Genomic DNA, 15,954 nt, shown 5'->3' with positions numbered 1-15,954 from the left:
TACCCTATCTTATTAAGCCACTCAATGCATTTAATGAACTGCAATTTCACACAAACTTTAACACACTTTGTTAGTTGGAAAAAATGCTATCTGACTCCTATTACATGGTTATTTATTAATAATGTGTAGTTTTTCTTAAATTGCCAGAGATACAGATGTTACATTATATCATGTCCTTATTTATAAAGGATTTTGCTTGATGTTTACCCCCCTCCCCCTTTCTGTTGAGGGAAATTCTGTTTTTATCCAGTGCATAGCCTATATGATAGCCAGTAAAGTAGCAGAAACCGCAAGAGTTGTTAGAATGCAATGCTGCAGGGCTAGCTCTCTGCTTACTCCAGGAATTGGATTCTGACCAGCTCAAGGTTGACTCAGCCTTCCATCCTTCTGAAGTCGGTAAAATGAGGACCCAGATTGTTAGGGGCAATATGTTGACTCAGTAAACTGTTTAGAGTGGGTTGTAAAGCATTATGAAACGGTATATAAGTCTAAATGCATACATTTTGGAAGTGGTATGGTGGCCTAGAGATGGAGCTCTCACCTCACAATCAGGAGGCTGTGAGTTCAGTCCTAGGTAGATGCAGATATTTCTCTCTGGGCACAATGAGAATATATCTGCTGAACAAAACTGCATTGGCAACAGGAAGGGCATCCAGCCAGTAAACACTCCATGCAGTTGCCCAAATTCCACCCTGCAAGGGATTATGGGGTGATGATGATGATATAAGTCTAAGTGCTATTGCTTATACGTCTCAGGTCCCAGTTGGGTGGACTTTGGACTAGTCACTTTCAGCCCTGGGAAGGAAGCTATGGCAAATCACTACTGAAAAACTTTGCTGAGAAAACAGCAAGGACTTGTCCCCCGCAGTCTATGAGAATTGGACAGGATTGGAGGAGGGGAAAAAAAATCTGGTGTGATGTTGACCACTAGGAGGCAACATGAGTCATTTCAATCTTTTACTGAGACTTTTCAGTTACATGGTATTATACTATTCAATGTATGTCTTCTTATATTTTATTATTTTAACAGTAAACACTTTTAGAAAGAAACCTATTCTGATCTGCCTGAATTGGTGCATTTAGAGGTTCGGAATGAGGGACGCGACCACAGGGTGAACAACAGAACAGGCTTTATTCCAAGCTAAGTATAACAGCGATTCAACTCATAACCAGCCCGCCAAAACCTTATATACACGGGCTTCAACCAATCAGAAACAAACATTCAGCCGGCAACAGCCTCCCTCGCGTCCTATCCAATCCAGACGCAGGAGGCTGTTGCTGGCCAGCACAATGGTGCTGAAATACAAGAACAGTGAGGCCATTTGCATGGCTCATACATATTCATGAACTTATGAATACTTAACACCCCTTCCCCCCAGTTCTGCGCATGCTCCGCGGGTGGAGCATGCGTAATCTTGCAGGTAGGCGGGGCGGTGCCGGACCCGCCCTGATCTACGCAGTTCTCCACTAGTCGTCGGCGGAGGAGGACCTCCTTGTGGTAGCTCCTCCCGGAAGGGGGTGTAGCTCCAAGGCACGCCTTCTTGGGATGGCCCAGAAGGAGGGCTCAACTGTCCTGGTGAGTAGGGGCGAGGTGGCGTGTCCACTGTGATAGTGTTGTGTTTAGGAGGCGTGTCGGGAGGGAGGAACCAAGGCCTAGGTGAGAATTGTTCTGCGGCGGCTTGAGCTGATTGTGGGCGTTCCCGGCACGGGGCGCTCGGGCAGGTTGGGCCTGGTGTGGCGAAGGCCCGTGGTGTGTTCTCTCCGGCTTGAGCTCTCGGTTGTTGGCAGGAGAGGCCTGGAGCGGCGAAGGCCTCACGCTGGGATTCCGGGCAGTCGGTGCCGGCTTCGGTTGGGCCTGGGCTGCCGGCTGGCGGTGGGAGGCGTCTCCTCAATTGATCCAGGTGACGCCTCCATTGGGATCCGTCAGCCAGTCCGACTCTAAAAGAACACGGGCCAGTCAGGGCAGTCACAGTGGCTGGCACCCATCTCGTAGGCCCCGAAAATGCCCGGGCCCATACCGCGTCCCCTAATTTAAATGAACGGGAAGGGATAACCCCCAGGTTGCTCGGCTGATCCCCTGCATACAACGGATGTAGCCGGTCCAGGGGAGTCCGCAGGCGCCTGCCCATCAAGAGCTCCGCGGGGCTTCGGTTGGTCGTTGGGCAGGGAGTGGAATGTTGGCTTAGCAGGTAAGCCGCCACTTTCTCCTGCCAGTCGCCCCGGTCCATGCGGCCCAGTGCCTCCTTTGCTGAGCGGACCGCCCGCTCCGCCCGGCCATTGCTGGCCGGGTGGTACGGGGCTATGGGCGCATGTCGAATCCCTTGCATGGCCAGGAACTCCTGGAACGTGGTGGACATAAATTGGGGCCCATTATCAGAAACAATTAGGTCCGGCAACCCATGGGTCGCGAACAGCCTTCTCAAGGCCCGGACCGTACTCTCAGCTGTGGTGGAGCCCATGAGGACCAGCTCCACCCAGCGGGAGTAAGCGTCCACCACGACCAAGAAGTTCTGGCCGTGAAAGGGACCGGCAAAATCTAGGTGGAGGCGCGACCATGGGCCTCTCGGAGCCTCCCACTCACGAGCCGGCCCGGCTGGGGGATTGGGCCTAGATTGCTGACAGGGGTGGCAGCGGCCCACATGGGCCGCTATCTCTGAGTCCAGTAAGGGCCACCAAACATAGCTACGGGCTAATGCCTTCATTCGTGCTATGCCCGGATGATCCTTATGGAGCAGGGACAGGACTTGTGGCCGCAGCGCGGTGGGGATCACCACTCGATCCCCCCAAATAAGGCACCCCCTGTGGAGGGAGAGCTCCGCCTGCCGGGTTTTAAAGGGCTTGAAGCCCTCTGCCACTTTGTCCATTGGCCATCCCCTCGAGACCCAGGAAGCGACCTGGGAGAGGATCGGATCGGCCTTGGTGCAGGCCGCGACATCCGCGGCCGAAATCGGGAAACCGGAAGACGCGATAGACAGGACTGAGAGACAGGGCACTAGGGCGGTGTCGGTCTCCGGTAACGGGCAGCGGCTTAAGGCATCGGCATGCCCCAGCTGCTTGCCTGGACGGTACTGTAGCGTATAAGAATACGCAGCCAGGAACTCCGTCCATCTAGTCATTCGGGGGGAGAGGATGGGGGGGGTCGGCTTGTCACCTGCCAGAAGCCCAAGGAGAGGCTTGTGGTCAGTGACAAGGGTGAAAGGCCGACCATAGAGGTAGTCGTGGAACCTCTTAATCCCGGACACTGCAGCCAGAGCCTCCTTGTCTATCTGGCTGTAATTACGCTCCGCCGAGGAGAGTGTCCGGGAGTAATAGGCCACAGGGGCCTCTAAGCCATTTGGGAGGACATGGCTTAGAACGGCCCCGACTCCATAGGGGGAGGCGTCACAAGCTAACGTCAGTGGCATCCTGTCATTGTACTGGACCAGGACTGCCGCTGACGTCAGAGCTTCTTTGACAGCCGCGAACGCATGCGCTTCGCGGCTCCCCCAGCGCCAGGCCGCAGATCGGTCGAGCAACCGATGCAGCGGCTCGGCTAGTGACGCCTTGTGCGGAATAAAAGGGGCGTAAAAATTCAGGAGCCCTAGGAACGCCTGCAGCTCCGCCTTGGAGGTGGGTGCAGGGGCGTTCCTAATGGCAGCGACTTTAGAAGGTGTGGGGTGGATGCCTTGGGCGTCAATCATGAAGCCCAAGAATTCCACCCTCGGAACAGCAAATGAACATTTGCTGCGCTTCAGTTTTAAGCCCGCGCCCCTGAAACGACTGAGGACCTTCCGCAGTACTTCGATGAGTTCTGAGCGGCTGGAAGCAGCGATCAGGACGTCATCGAAATACGGAACTACGCCCGGCAGCCCGTGGAGCAGCCGCTCCATCAGGCTTTGGAAGATCCCCGGGGCCACGGAAACGCCAAATTGCAGGCGGCGACAACGGAAAGCCCCACGATGGGTGACGATGGTCTGGGCAGCCGCCGCATCGTCATCCACCGGGAGCTGTTGATAGGCCTGCGCCATATCCAGTTTGGCAAATGTGCAACCCTGCCCCAGGGAATGGAGCAGGTGTTGCACTACAGGGACTGGATAGGGGTTTGCCTGAAGGGCCAAGTTGATCGTCGACTTGTAGTCGGCGCAGATCCTCACCGACCCGTCAGGTTTGATTGGGAGAACAATGGGGGTCTCCCAAGGGGAGTGGTCAACGGGCTCGATGACTCCCTGCGCCAACAACTTGTCAAGTTCGGCGTCAACCTTGGCCCTTAAGGCAAAAGGCACCCTGCGGGCTTTCAGCCTAATGGGAGCAACCTGAGGGTCTAAACTTAAAGATATGGGGGTCCCCTTATAACAGCCCAGCTGGCCGTCGAAAACGTCCGAAAATTCCCTTAACGTGTCCTCGAGTGTGCTAGGAACCACCCGGTGGACCCCCCCAATGGATAATCCCAGGGCTGGGAACCAGTCCAGGCCCAGGAGGGCCGGCAGGTCATCCCTGACTATGAGGATGGGTAGCTTCCCCTGGAAGTGGCCATAAGATACAGAGATAGGGAAGGATCCTAGCGTAGGGATCAACCTCCCCTGGTAATCCCTTAGGGAGACCTCAGATTGCTTTAGGCGTTTCTGGGGCACTTTAGGGCATAGCTTGGCAAAAAGTGACCAAGGCAGGAGGGACCGGGAAGAGCCAGAGTCCACCTCCATCCGGCACGGCTGACCTTCCAGCTGGACGGAGGTCGAGACCTTCCGGGCCCCTGCAACGGCGTGGCTCGCCGAACTGTCAAAATTAGCTGGTTGGCTGGTGGACTGGTAGCAATCTTCCGCTCTCTTCGGTGGCCGCTGCTGCTGGCGGCGCGGTTGCGCCTGGGGACGGCTGGGCGATTGAAGAAACGAAGGTGCCGGCAATAGGGCCCTGCAGACCTTGGCCAGATGGCCTTCGCCCTTGCACCGGTTACAGATGGCATTTAAGAATGGGCAAGCCTGGCGCTTATGACGGCCTCCGCAACCCCGGCAGGGCGCTGCGGACGCCGGTTGGGCTGCAGGTTGCGGCTTTGGCTTTCTCTTAGGCACAGTCCTCATTTGGGCCACCACTTCTTCTTCTTGATCCTCATAAGCTATGTCGTCCTCGACCATGTGGGCTTGTGGAGATGCGTCCGGTGTGGCAATCTGCAATCGTTCAATGTCGGCCGTGGACTGCTCCGACAGTTCAGCGGCTCGGGCAGTCTCCACGGCCTGCAGTAGTGTAATTCGGTGATTTCGGAACATGCGGCTCCGCAGGTTGATATCGCGGACCCCGCACACAAATTGTTCCACCAAATTTTCTTCAAGGTTGGAGAACTCGCACTGGGCAGCCACCGTCCGCAGAGCCTCCAAAAATTGGCTGATTGATTCATTCTGTTTTTGGACTCGTCTGCGGAAGGCGAAACGGCGGGCGATGATTGACGGGGTGGGTGCATAGTGGTTCTTCAATCTGGCCATGAGTTCGTCCCACCCAAGCTTGTATGCTGGCCGTGGGGCTGCCAAGGCTCTTGCTGAGGCGAACATAGATGGCTCGCAGCATGAGAGGAAAAAACTGCATTTTTCCTCTTCGGTTTGAGCCTGATTTTTGGAAGCGATCAGGTAACATTCGAACCTTTCCATAAACCCCTCCCATGATTCCCCGGCGGAACCAAAAGGGGCGAATGGAGGCAAAGCAGATGTCATCCTGAGGGAGAGATATCAAGAGGCCACAAAAAAAAATTTTTTCCTCTTCAGGCAGCGTTCGTTGCCGGTCTGGAACGGCAGCTAACTGTCTGTCTCTCTCTTTTCACCTAGTGTCGCGGAATCGCTGATCCCACCTTCGTCGCCAGTTTAGAGGTTCGGAATGAGGGACGCGACCACAGGGTGAACAACAGAACAGGCTTTATTCCAAGCTAAGTATAACAGCGATTCAACTCATAACCAGCCCGCCAAAACCTTATATACACGGGCTTCAACCAATCAGAAACAAACATTCAGCCGGCAACAGCCTCCCTCGCGTCCTATCCAATCCAGACGCAGGAGGCTGTTGCTGGCCAGCACAATGGTGCTGAAATACAAGAACAGTGAGGCCATTTGCATGGCTCATACATATTCATGAACTTATGAATACTTAACAGTGCACTATGTTCCTTAAACAATGCTGTCTATTGGAAGTGTGCCTTTTCCGTAATAATGCCTGCTCTACAGAATGAGCTTCCTCCAAGATTCAAACAACCCCGACCCTGCCAGTATTTGGAAGGCCCCTGAAAGCTGTTTCCCCGCCCCTTTTCTTCTTTTCCTTTGTCCCCATTATGAATCTTACGCCATCTTTGTTAGTTTTGTTTTATGATGATTTTGCCTTTTTTTCTGTTGTTTTTAAAGAAATTTGACTCAGTTGGCCTGCATATAAATTTAATACATTATTACTAAATGCAATAAATAAGTATTTAATAAAAGCCAACTTTGAATGAGACCAGATGGTAGCACACCTCCAATTAACCTAAAGTGGTTCAACTGCTTCTATTATCATATATATATTTAGGACTGAGCTGCTCATTATGTAACTGCATTAAGAGCTACAGTAAATCTCAAATCTCTAGAACTTTATACCAATTAGGTTCCCAGAAAATTATTGAGAAATCAGACACAGAATTTGAAAATGTTTTTAACATTTATTTAAATGCTGCCATTACAACATGCAAGATACAAAAAAATAGAAAACCTGTAAAATTTATATAGAAGTAAAATTAAAATATTCATTAGAAACAGTGAAACCAATGGCATTAAATTCTGGAATTTATCTTCTAACATTGGTGAAGCACAATTTTCAAACTCCTTTTCCTTCAGAAGACACAAATTAAGTTTTTCATTTGCTTTACTATTTGTTTTTTGTTTTTTTTAAAGTGGGATGGATCTAGATGAATTGTGTCTAGAACAAAATTCTGGAAGCAATTCATGTTGTTATTGATACAAACTTAATTTTGATAAATTTCAGTGGGCTTACTTTAATATGATGTCTGAATTAAACGTAATGCCTTTTTCTATGGTGAACAAAAACACGAGTAAATACCAGTACGTTAAATAACATATATTGCAGAGTGTATATACAATTAAAGTTTAATACTTCTTTATTTATTTGCATTGAATTAAAAGAAAAACAACTTTAAGCCCTGATTCAACAATTTAAATGCAAGTTTTTATGTGATTTTTCATGTAAATGCATCTGAAGATATGTGGCATCTCCAAACTACTGTAATCATGCTACTTGGCATCACATACTATACTAAATTCAGTATATTTCAATAACTATTTCTGAAAGTGGCTTATTTATAATTTCCTTAAGGAGATTTAAGATTTTTAGTTTAGTGCACTGAAAATATGGCATATATAAGATCAAAATATTAAAAGGCAACATCAAATACAAGCATGATTCAAAATCCAAACTTCCTCTAAATAGAGTATTTAAAGACCATAGGTTTATTTTAAATGAAATGATCTTTAAGGAATATATAATTTTAAGAACAAAACATGGTGATCCCTTGAATGCATTTAAAAAAAAATGATATGGCAAGTGCTAGATATAGATTTCAGACCATCAATTAATTGACCCATGGAGTCTGGAAACTGTAAGACTTAATGATTTAGCCCAGTATTCTCTCTGAGAGCAGTTTGGTAAGATCTCAAGATCATACTGACTATCAAATAATTTTTTGATCAGAGGTGCCTGAGCTTAATCCTGGAAGTATCTGCATAATGCATATGGCTCTGTTACTGAGTTATGGTCCCATATCATTTCTTCAGACATAATAAGGAACAGAAAGGACTGTACTGCACTTTATTCAAGATAAATATTGTGATAGTTTCTTTAGTACATTTGTGAAACAATTTTTTATGTTACAACATAAAGAGTGATCTAGAATATGAAATCTGAAGTATAGCACTAAAATGAATGTGTAATGGAACTGTTGCAATTTTGTTTATGATGCAAAGTAAGTTTTCCTGGCTTCTATTCAGACACCTATCAAACTAGCTGCAAAATATGTCTGTGTGCCAAAAAGAAATGCTTCGTCATCAATGGAAATATAATTCAGGAAAGATTTGAAGACTTTTCTTCATGACTGATCTTAAGAATGGTATATCCTAAGAAATTCTTCATTCTAGTTTATAAACCAATTTAGGTTGGGAGAATATTAAACTACATTCAAATATAACTACAATCATTTATTTTATATGGAAAAGTTGTGAATACTTGTTCCAAAGACTTGGCATTTTATGCACAAAAATATGTTATTTGGGGAGGTGCTTACATGGTTATGACTTTTTAATTATGGTTCTTAATTCTACTACGCTGTAACTGGTGAAGGAATACTCTTGTAAAGAAGTTGTAATTTGCTAAGAAAATAAGCAACAGCCTCAGTAGAAATACAGACATGATTGCTCACTATAGATTTTTATCTGATTTCTATCCTCTAAAAAAAAAGCTAAAATACCTAAAGATATCATTTTTGTTAACATTCAAAATAACATCCAACATTTCAAAGATACAGATAAATTTTAAAACACTAGCATATATAAAAGAATTTAAAAACGGTTCTATTACATACAATTAAATCTCAACACACGGGGGTATGAATCTTTGGTTGTGTTTTAAGACAAAAAACACTGCAAACAGTAGTTTAAAATTTGCTATAAAATACTTGGAAGGAAAAAAACAAAAAAATTGTTCATAAACCCTGTACATTAAATATAGAGGCATCGTATCTTTCTTTCTCACTTTCATAATACAAAATACTATACTTAAAAGCATAGCAACACTGTTAACTTAATGGCATTTTTTCCATAAGGAAAGTTTTGCCTGGTAGAACTTGTAAGAAAATGCCACAGAAATTGGCTTATGAATATCCGGTTATTCATTTTTGAAGGGTTCTGATCTTTTAGAGGGGATTTTGTCTGTTGTGTCAACATCTAATGAATCTAATACATAACAAAATAAAGTCAATCTCACCAGAATTTCATGTTGCCTTACATATGATGCATTTCCTTTTGAGATATAAGATTAGGTCTAGTAATAGAATTTTATACATATGACTTGTCAAATATGACCATATATGGCTTTCCACCCTCACAAACACAGCTATTATTGCATTATGCCCTATTGTTGAAACTTTGCTTTACATTTAACTACAACATAAAGTGTGTGTAACCTTCTGCTCCTGTAACTATTACATCCATCCATATTCGCATAGCTTCTGGTGATGGGGCCACCATATAATATATTCTGTCATGAGTTTTAACGCTGAAGGTAAGCAATGGGTTAGGACTCTGGAAAGAAAGTAGAAGTTTATATAATATATTGATATTATACATTGTGAAACAGATGGAAATATAATATTCAATATTACATTTTACTATTTTTCTGCATAGTTGTGAAATAAAGAATGTAGCTGATTTGAAATATAAATTGAGTGCATAATTTTATATGCCATTTTCATTACTAGTTATTGATTGATTTAGCTATCGATTTAGTTAAAATAAACATTTATTTTCATCCGGGTTCAGTCCTCTTAGGAATGTGGCTACTGGCAGTCAACGAACATACTCTCTGTCTCTCACACAGAGACACACACAAATAGAAATGACATATAATGTGTCATATAACATTACCCTACACTATGTATTGTTTATCTGTATAACTTTTCTTTGTATATACTGTTCGTTATTTTGTGATGAGGGACTGATTTAAAATCAAAACTTTCTTATTTTGGGTAAAAACAGATTGTCAACTCATAAAGTTGCCATAGTTGACACAGATCATGTCCCAACATTACCAGTTATGTGGGCTGGGAACTGTAGTTCTGCAACACCTAGATCAGTGTTTCTCAACCTTGGCAACTTGAAGATGTCCGGACTTCAACTCCCAGAATTCCCCAGCCAGCATTCGCTGGCTGGGGAATTCTGGGAGTTGAAGTCCGGACATCTTCAAGTTGCCAAGGTTGAGAAACACTGACCTAGAGGCTGCACAGATTGTATACATTTTAGGTTCCAAACTAGGATTTTGAACAGATTCATATGAAAACATATTTTTCCAGTGATGATGAACCTATGATATGTGTGTCACAGTTGACATATGCCATTTTTGATGACACATCAGGCTCTCTAATCCTCTGGAGGTTCTGAGAGAGGTCCTTGGTCTCACAGAACCTCTGATGCATCTCTAAATTATGTTAACATTATTTCATAATTTTCTGATGCTCCAGAGGCTCTGTGACAATGGGCCTTCTCAAATGACTTCCAGAAGTTCCAGATGAGAGATTACGAGAGAGGTGAAAAGATTCTGGGGTGGGGATCCAGAGATGCCCCTTTTGTCCAGGGTGGGAATGGTGTGTGTGTGTGAGAGAGAGAGAGAGAGAGGAAGAGAGAGAGAGGGAGAGAGGAAGAGAGGGAGAGGGAGGGAGGGAGAGAGAGAGGGAGGGAGAGAGGAGAGAAAGAAAGAGAGAGGGAGAGAGAGAGAGAAGGAGAGAGAGGGAGGGAGAGAGAGAGAAAGAAAGAATTGATATGCTGTGTCCAAACAGTTTGCCATCACTGCATATTTCTGTAGTGGAATACTAGTTCTCTATTGTACTGCATTTTATTAGCTAGAAAATTCAATATGTAGGTAGGGAAGCAAAGAAACTAGCATAAAACCATGATCTGTATAAACTGTCAAAATCAGAATGTCCATAAGATCTATAGTCTCATTAAGTTTTTTGAACAGAATATTTTTGCCTCGGTTTCATTACAGTAAAAAAACTTATAAATGTGGATACTAATCAACCTAAGCATAATCATGTGAGCTTGATCCAAATATAACATTTATTTGTAAATTAATTTTAATTAATGGCAAGAAAGTAATAATATTTAAATTTTCTTAGCATCTGGATAGTACATTTCATTTCAAAGAATTTATTATTAATTCCCCTGTATTTCTCTTATATTTTCATATACTGTTCTTCAAACCATCAGCTTTTTGCTATTAATTGGTCTTTTCTATTATTATCTATATAATAATTAATGTCTACTTCATCTAAACATTAAAAATATGTGCTAAGCAAGATATGCATCTTTTCTTACCTTGCAAGCATTCTTTAAATGATCATAATAGACTTCTTCAATGGCTTGGAAATAAATTACTCCTTTTAATTTAGTTTCATGTTTGTCTATAGTAAAATTAAAAAATGGGTTGAAAGAAACAAGCCATCATAAAGATTACAGATTAACATTAAGACCTCTACTTAAATTAAAATAAACTGGTGTTTTACTTGGCTATCAGTTTGATTTGATAATATCAATATCAAATATGGGGGGAATGCAAAGGATTTATTAGATTTTCTAGCTCGGACCAGAGGCAACTGGAAACTCGACACAAAACACTTTCTCCCTCCCTGTCTCTCTCTTTCTCCCTTCCCTTCCTCCGATTGGCTGGCGGCTAACTGTCTCTTGAGCCCAAAGGGCCGTGGTGAAGAGTATCTCTCCCAAAGGCGGGGAAGTGAACCAGGCAGGCCAAAACTAAGATCATCACTCACCTGCATAATAAGAAAATGTTCTCTTGTTTCTATCAAACACAAACCATCGTTTTTTCCAGGTTTTAATTTTCCCTCCCATCTTAACAAGAAAGCCTCGGCAAGTCTTCTCAGTGAGTGAGACATGGTAACAAGTCTCTATATTATGACCAGCTGTCTCTATGTGGCCACGCAGATCAAAATCTTCCTTTCTGACTGGCAAATAACGGGTCAGGGGACGAGACTAAAACAAAGATACAATTAATATTGGTATTAAAATTTTCTGTTCTTCTTATTACAATTAGTCCACTTTTTTCTTCCCTTTTCGGATAAGAAACATTATGCAAAGTGTAGAAAAAAAGTTAGGTTTTCTTAAAGACCCCATTTCAACAGCATTTAGGTTAGGTTTCTCCTGACGTCTCCCCTTCGTGTTTCATATAACAAAATGAGAAGTATGTTCTATAGAGAACCATTTTAGCTTATTTTAATAAACATACAATCATCACAACAGACAGAACATTATCCACTAATTTATTGCCTACATTTGCAAATTTATAAAAAAAATCAATTTCCCCATCTTTTCAGGGTAGAAATAATCTATTTGCCCTACATATTCATCACTTGTATATAATCTGCAATGATATCTCTACTTTTTAATAAAAATTGCTATGCTGGTCTTTGATAAGTTTAGACTTGTACCAAGGTCCTTCTAATCTTGGTCCAACAAAATCATCTATTAATATATATGAACTTCTTCTCTTCCTTTCAAACAGCTGTATTTTTTCTGTTTTAAGATATTACATACCTGGCTTCTCTGCTTTTCACGTATCTTGACTTCTTTTTCAATTAGTTTTTGTCGATGACTAGTTTCTTCTTGTAACCTTTTCTCTAACTGTTCTCTGCGACGCTTTTCTTCTTCTAGTGCCTTTTTTTTAACTTCCATTTCTCGTTCCTAAAAGAATACAGGAGGCCTAACATAAATGTACACTCTCCACTTTGTTAAAAAATGCATAGTTTTAACACAAGTTGAACTAATTTAAATGTACTGTTTTCTAATCTACCTCCCAGGTTCTGAGCCCTGGTAAATGGGAACGGATGAAAGTAATAAGAGTTGTGCCAGTTTTTCATCTTCCTCAGATTTGGATGATTACTGCCCCTCTATTTGTGATATGTGCATGTCTCCTATCTGCTTTCTGATTGTGTGGAGTGGGATTTTCTTCATTCAGCTTGGGGCAAGGCACTGGTTTGCATTTTTTTTTTTACTTGATAAAAATTAGAATAATCATGGTTCACCTCTGACACACAATAAAAACATAAAAATATAGAAAATATTAGCAAACATCTGAAGCACAAGAATAATACATAAGAGTCCATTCACCCACTCTGCCTTGGGGCCTGAGGTGGTTTTGTCCCATTCATAAAGTTTTATTTCTGTCAACATTTTTGGGAATCATTGGATTATATTACTGAATATAAAATATATTGAGATGTTTATTTTTAAAAGCTATTGATGTTGTAGTTTAAATACAAAGACAAATACTGGATGGATCTATGGTACAATTAAGGACATATAACCACATGTATAATACTCAAGGCATTACAGATAGCCATCAAGAGTTTTAATTCTGGAGCCTTGATAACACGGAGTTTGTATCCTCCATGTAATGATACTTGAATAACACAATGGGACTCAAAAAATAGCTCTTAAAGTAGATTTAGGTTTAATATATTCATGCTCAGTATCAATGCTGTATTAAACCAGATTATTTAAACACTTCAAAATATAGAAGAAATTACTGTTTTCCTTAAAAAGTTTTCCAAAATTAGTGTCCTGAATATTCACTGTTAGGGACCATAGGATTTATAGTCTAAAACATGTATGTTGTTAGATAGGAGGAGTTGTGTTGGTTCAGAAAAGCAGACTTAACATTTTTTTGTTAAATCAAATTTGTTATATTTACTTTTTATAAGAGGTCTTCCAATTATGTTGATGGAGTTATACGAAAATTAAGGGCAAAAAAACATTTTGTTAAACTACTTGAATGCAGACGATTTTCTATTACTAGAATTTTTCAGAAATTTTCTTTACCTCTTTTTTGTAACTAACAGGTTCCATAGATTCAAAAAACTTCCAAACTCCTCTTCAAAAAAGTTCAAAGCAAAGCAAGTAGCATGATCTCTCTCTTTTATTCTCAAAATAACTTTATACCATAGGTGGCACTGACAGAAAATCATAGTGACCTGAATATTTCTAGTTCCAAACCAATATCCCAACCACCATAGCAAATAGGAGATTGATTCCTTTTTTATAATACGCAATGTGTTGTTATAGACACCTCTCTTAGGCCACAAACTTTATCATTCATGTCCTTAAAAATAAGATTATCTCAAGCAACAACTTAATTTGCTTATTTTACCAGACTAGTTTTGGACTACATTGTAATAAATAAACCGGGGTAACTATACACTTTTAAATCTGTGTTGGCTGATCATATTGAAATTGATTATAAGGCAGGTCCTGTCAACTTCTTTGAAAATATACCATACTAATTTCAAAATCTAATGGACATACAACTTCAACAATGGAGTATCTTCGAAGTTTCTATATATATCATTACCCTGGATTCAAGCAATCGTGTCTTCTCAGCATGAGCTTGTTTTAAAAGTCTTTCCATCTCTTCTATTCTTGCCACATTTGCAGTACTGGCACTGTAACAAAACCAGAAATAATAACTGAAATATTTGAGAAATTTCAATCCATTAAAATATATTTCTAGACTTTTTTTATTGTTTTCTATGTATTTCCTTCATAGTTGAATTACTTATCAAAAGCAGTTTAGCCAACTGCTTGTTTTTTCCACACATATACAAAAAAAGCAAAGGATCAATCAATCAATCAATCAATCAGCAAAAATACCTAAAACAAAGAGCAAAAACAAAGAACATTTTGTCAGATTAATGCGAGTCAACATGGGTATTCAAGTAGACCAGGATTTTACTTATGAGACAACACAACCTCAGAAGCTTCCAAAGAAATCAATGTTGTAGATAAACTGCTGTTTTCAGCAAAATCATCATTAAGAATACAATCTGTGGTCAATTTTAAGTTAAATTATTATTTATGTGTTATTTAATCTTATTACTCTTCAACTAAAAGGACTTCCTATCATTGAAATCATACACAGGAAAATGTGACACAGAATAAGAGATGGAAGGAAGAAGAAAAATACTAGTACTTAAAGAGACTTATATTTCAACCATCAGTCAAGAAGGAAACATTTCATCTACTCAAATGAAATGGCTGCTAAATAACAATTGATGGAAAACCAGAATTAACTGGTCATTAAATAGGCAGAAGAGATGTAATATTCCCAATTTCCTATCTTCTCAATTATAATAACTATATCTACTTTCATAAATAGTTCTCAGTATTGATTGAGTATTTCTAAAAATAAATGTTTTTCTTGTACTCTCTACGATCTACAAAACTACATTTTAAAAACTCATATTTAATTATAAAATATTCTGGTATGTTTAATTATTGTGTTGTATTTTCTGGAAAAATTAAAAAGTGCCACAATGTACCTGGAAATATTATCTGGGGAACAGGCAGATATACTTGTCTCCATACTGTCCGAGCTATCTAAACTAAGCGTATCAAAGGTGTGGTCTTTCAGATTAGAATTAGGATAATGAAAGGTATTCAGATACACATTTGATTCTGAGGCAGTTCTGCTGTAGAATTCAGGAGACTTCTGGCTTTGATCCTCACGGAGGTGCTGATGATTATAACCTAGAAAAAGAAGGAAAGTGTTGATTTATGTTTAATAGGACTTAATAAAATAAGCTGGGTTAATACAGCATTGATAGTGAACACAAATAAATTAAACTCAAATCTGTTTTAAATCCATTTTTATTGAGTACTTATCTCTGGATTTGAAACAATGGTCATTAAAAACCAGATACACATTCTATTTTAGATACTGGGAATTTTGTTAGTAAGGTTTCTCAAAAGCATAAACCCAGAACTCTATTCTCAAATTGTTTGTGTGTGTGTGTGTGTGTGTGTATACACACATATATATGTGAGATCTTTCTTCTCTCTGCTTGACTCAGACCAGGGTATTATTTTATGCTATGTAAAATTAAAATAAACGAATCTATATCTATATCTACAGTATCCTATCTATCTATCTATCTATCTATCTATCTATCTATCTATCTATCTATCTATCTATCTATCCATCCATCCATCCATCCATCCATCCATCCATCCATCCATCCATCCATCCACACATATACACACATATACATGCCCCCACATTTATTTTATGTTACATAGCATGTGGTGGTGAACAACTTTAAAACTGGGTTAAGTCAAGGAAGCAGAGAGAAAAATAATCTGCAGTTTTGTAACTTTTATAAATCCAAAACTATAGCAC

General features: G+C 41.1%; 1 protein-coding gene across 8 annotated transcripts in view; it reads right to left on the bottom strand.

Annotated features, from left to right (window-relative positions):
- Nucleotides 1–6,632: 6,632 nt before the first annotated feature.
- The window catches only part of PHLDB2 (pleckstrin homology like domain family B member 2), a 55,652-nt gene continuing 46,330 nt past the window's right edge, over nucleotides 6,633–15,954 (bottom strand). For all 8 annotated transcript variants that reach the window (XM_087721449.1, XM_087721445.1, XM_087721448.1 and 5 more), the window contains 6 exons: nucleotides 15,098–15,305; nucleotides 14,131–14,221; nucleotides 12,318–12,464; nucleotides 11,537–11,756; nucleotides 11,085–11,170; nucleotides 6,633–9,296 (listed from right to left, as the gene is read on the bottom strand). In XM_087721449.1, the coding sequence (XP_087577575.1) occupies nucleotides 9,156–9,296; nucleotides 11,085–11,170; nucleotides 11,537–11,756; nucleotides 12,318–12,464; nucleotides 14,131–14,221; nucleotides 15,098–15,305 (893 nt within the window). In that variant the 3' untranslated portion in view covers nucleotides 6,633–9,155. The remainder of the gene's footprint in view (nucleotides 9,297–11,084; nucleotides 11,171–11,536; nucleotides 11,757–12,317; nucleotides 12,465–14,130; nucleotides 14,222–15,097; nucleotides 15,306–15,954) is intronic.

The sequence above is a fragment of the Thamnophis sirtalis genome, unplaced genomic scaffold, assembly GCF_051295495.1.
Source record: "Thamnophis sirtalis isolate CommonGarterSnake01/CBP01778 unplaced genomic scaffold, rThaSir2_p1.2 scaffold_8, whole genome shotgun sequence".
Lineage (NCBI taxonomy): Eukaryota > Metazoa > Chordata > Lepidosauria > Squamata > Natricidae > Thamnophis > Thamnophis sirtalis.
The sequence above is the reverse complement of the archived record's forward strand: the minus strand, read 5'-3'. Positions and strand labels throughout refer to the sequence as shown.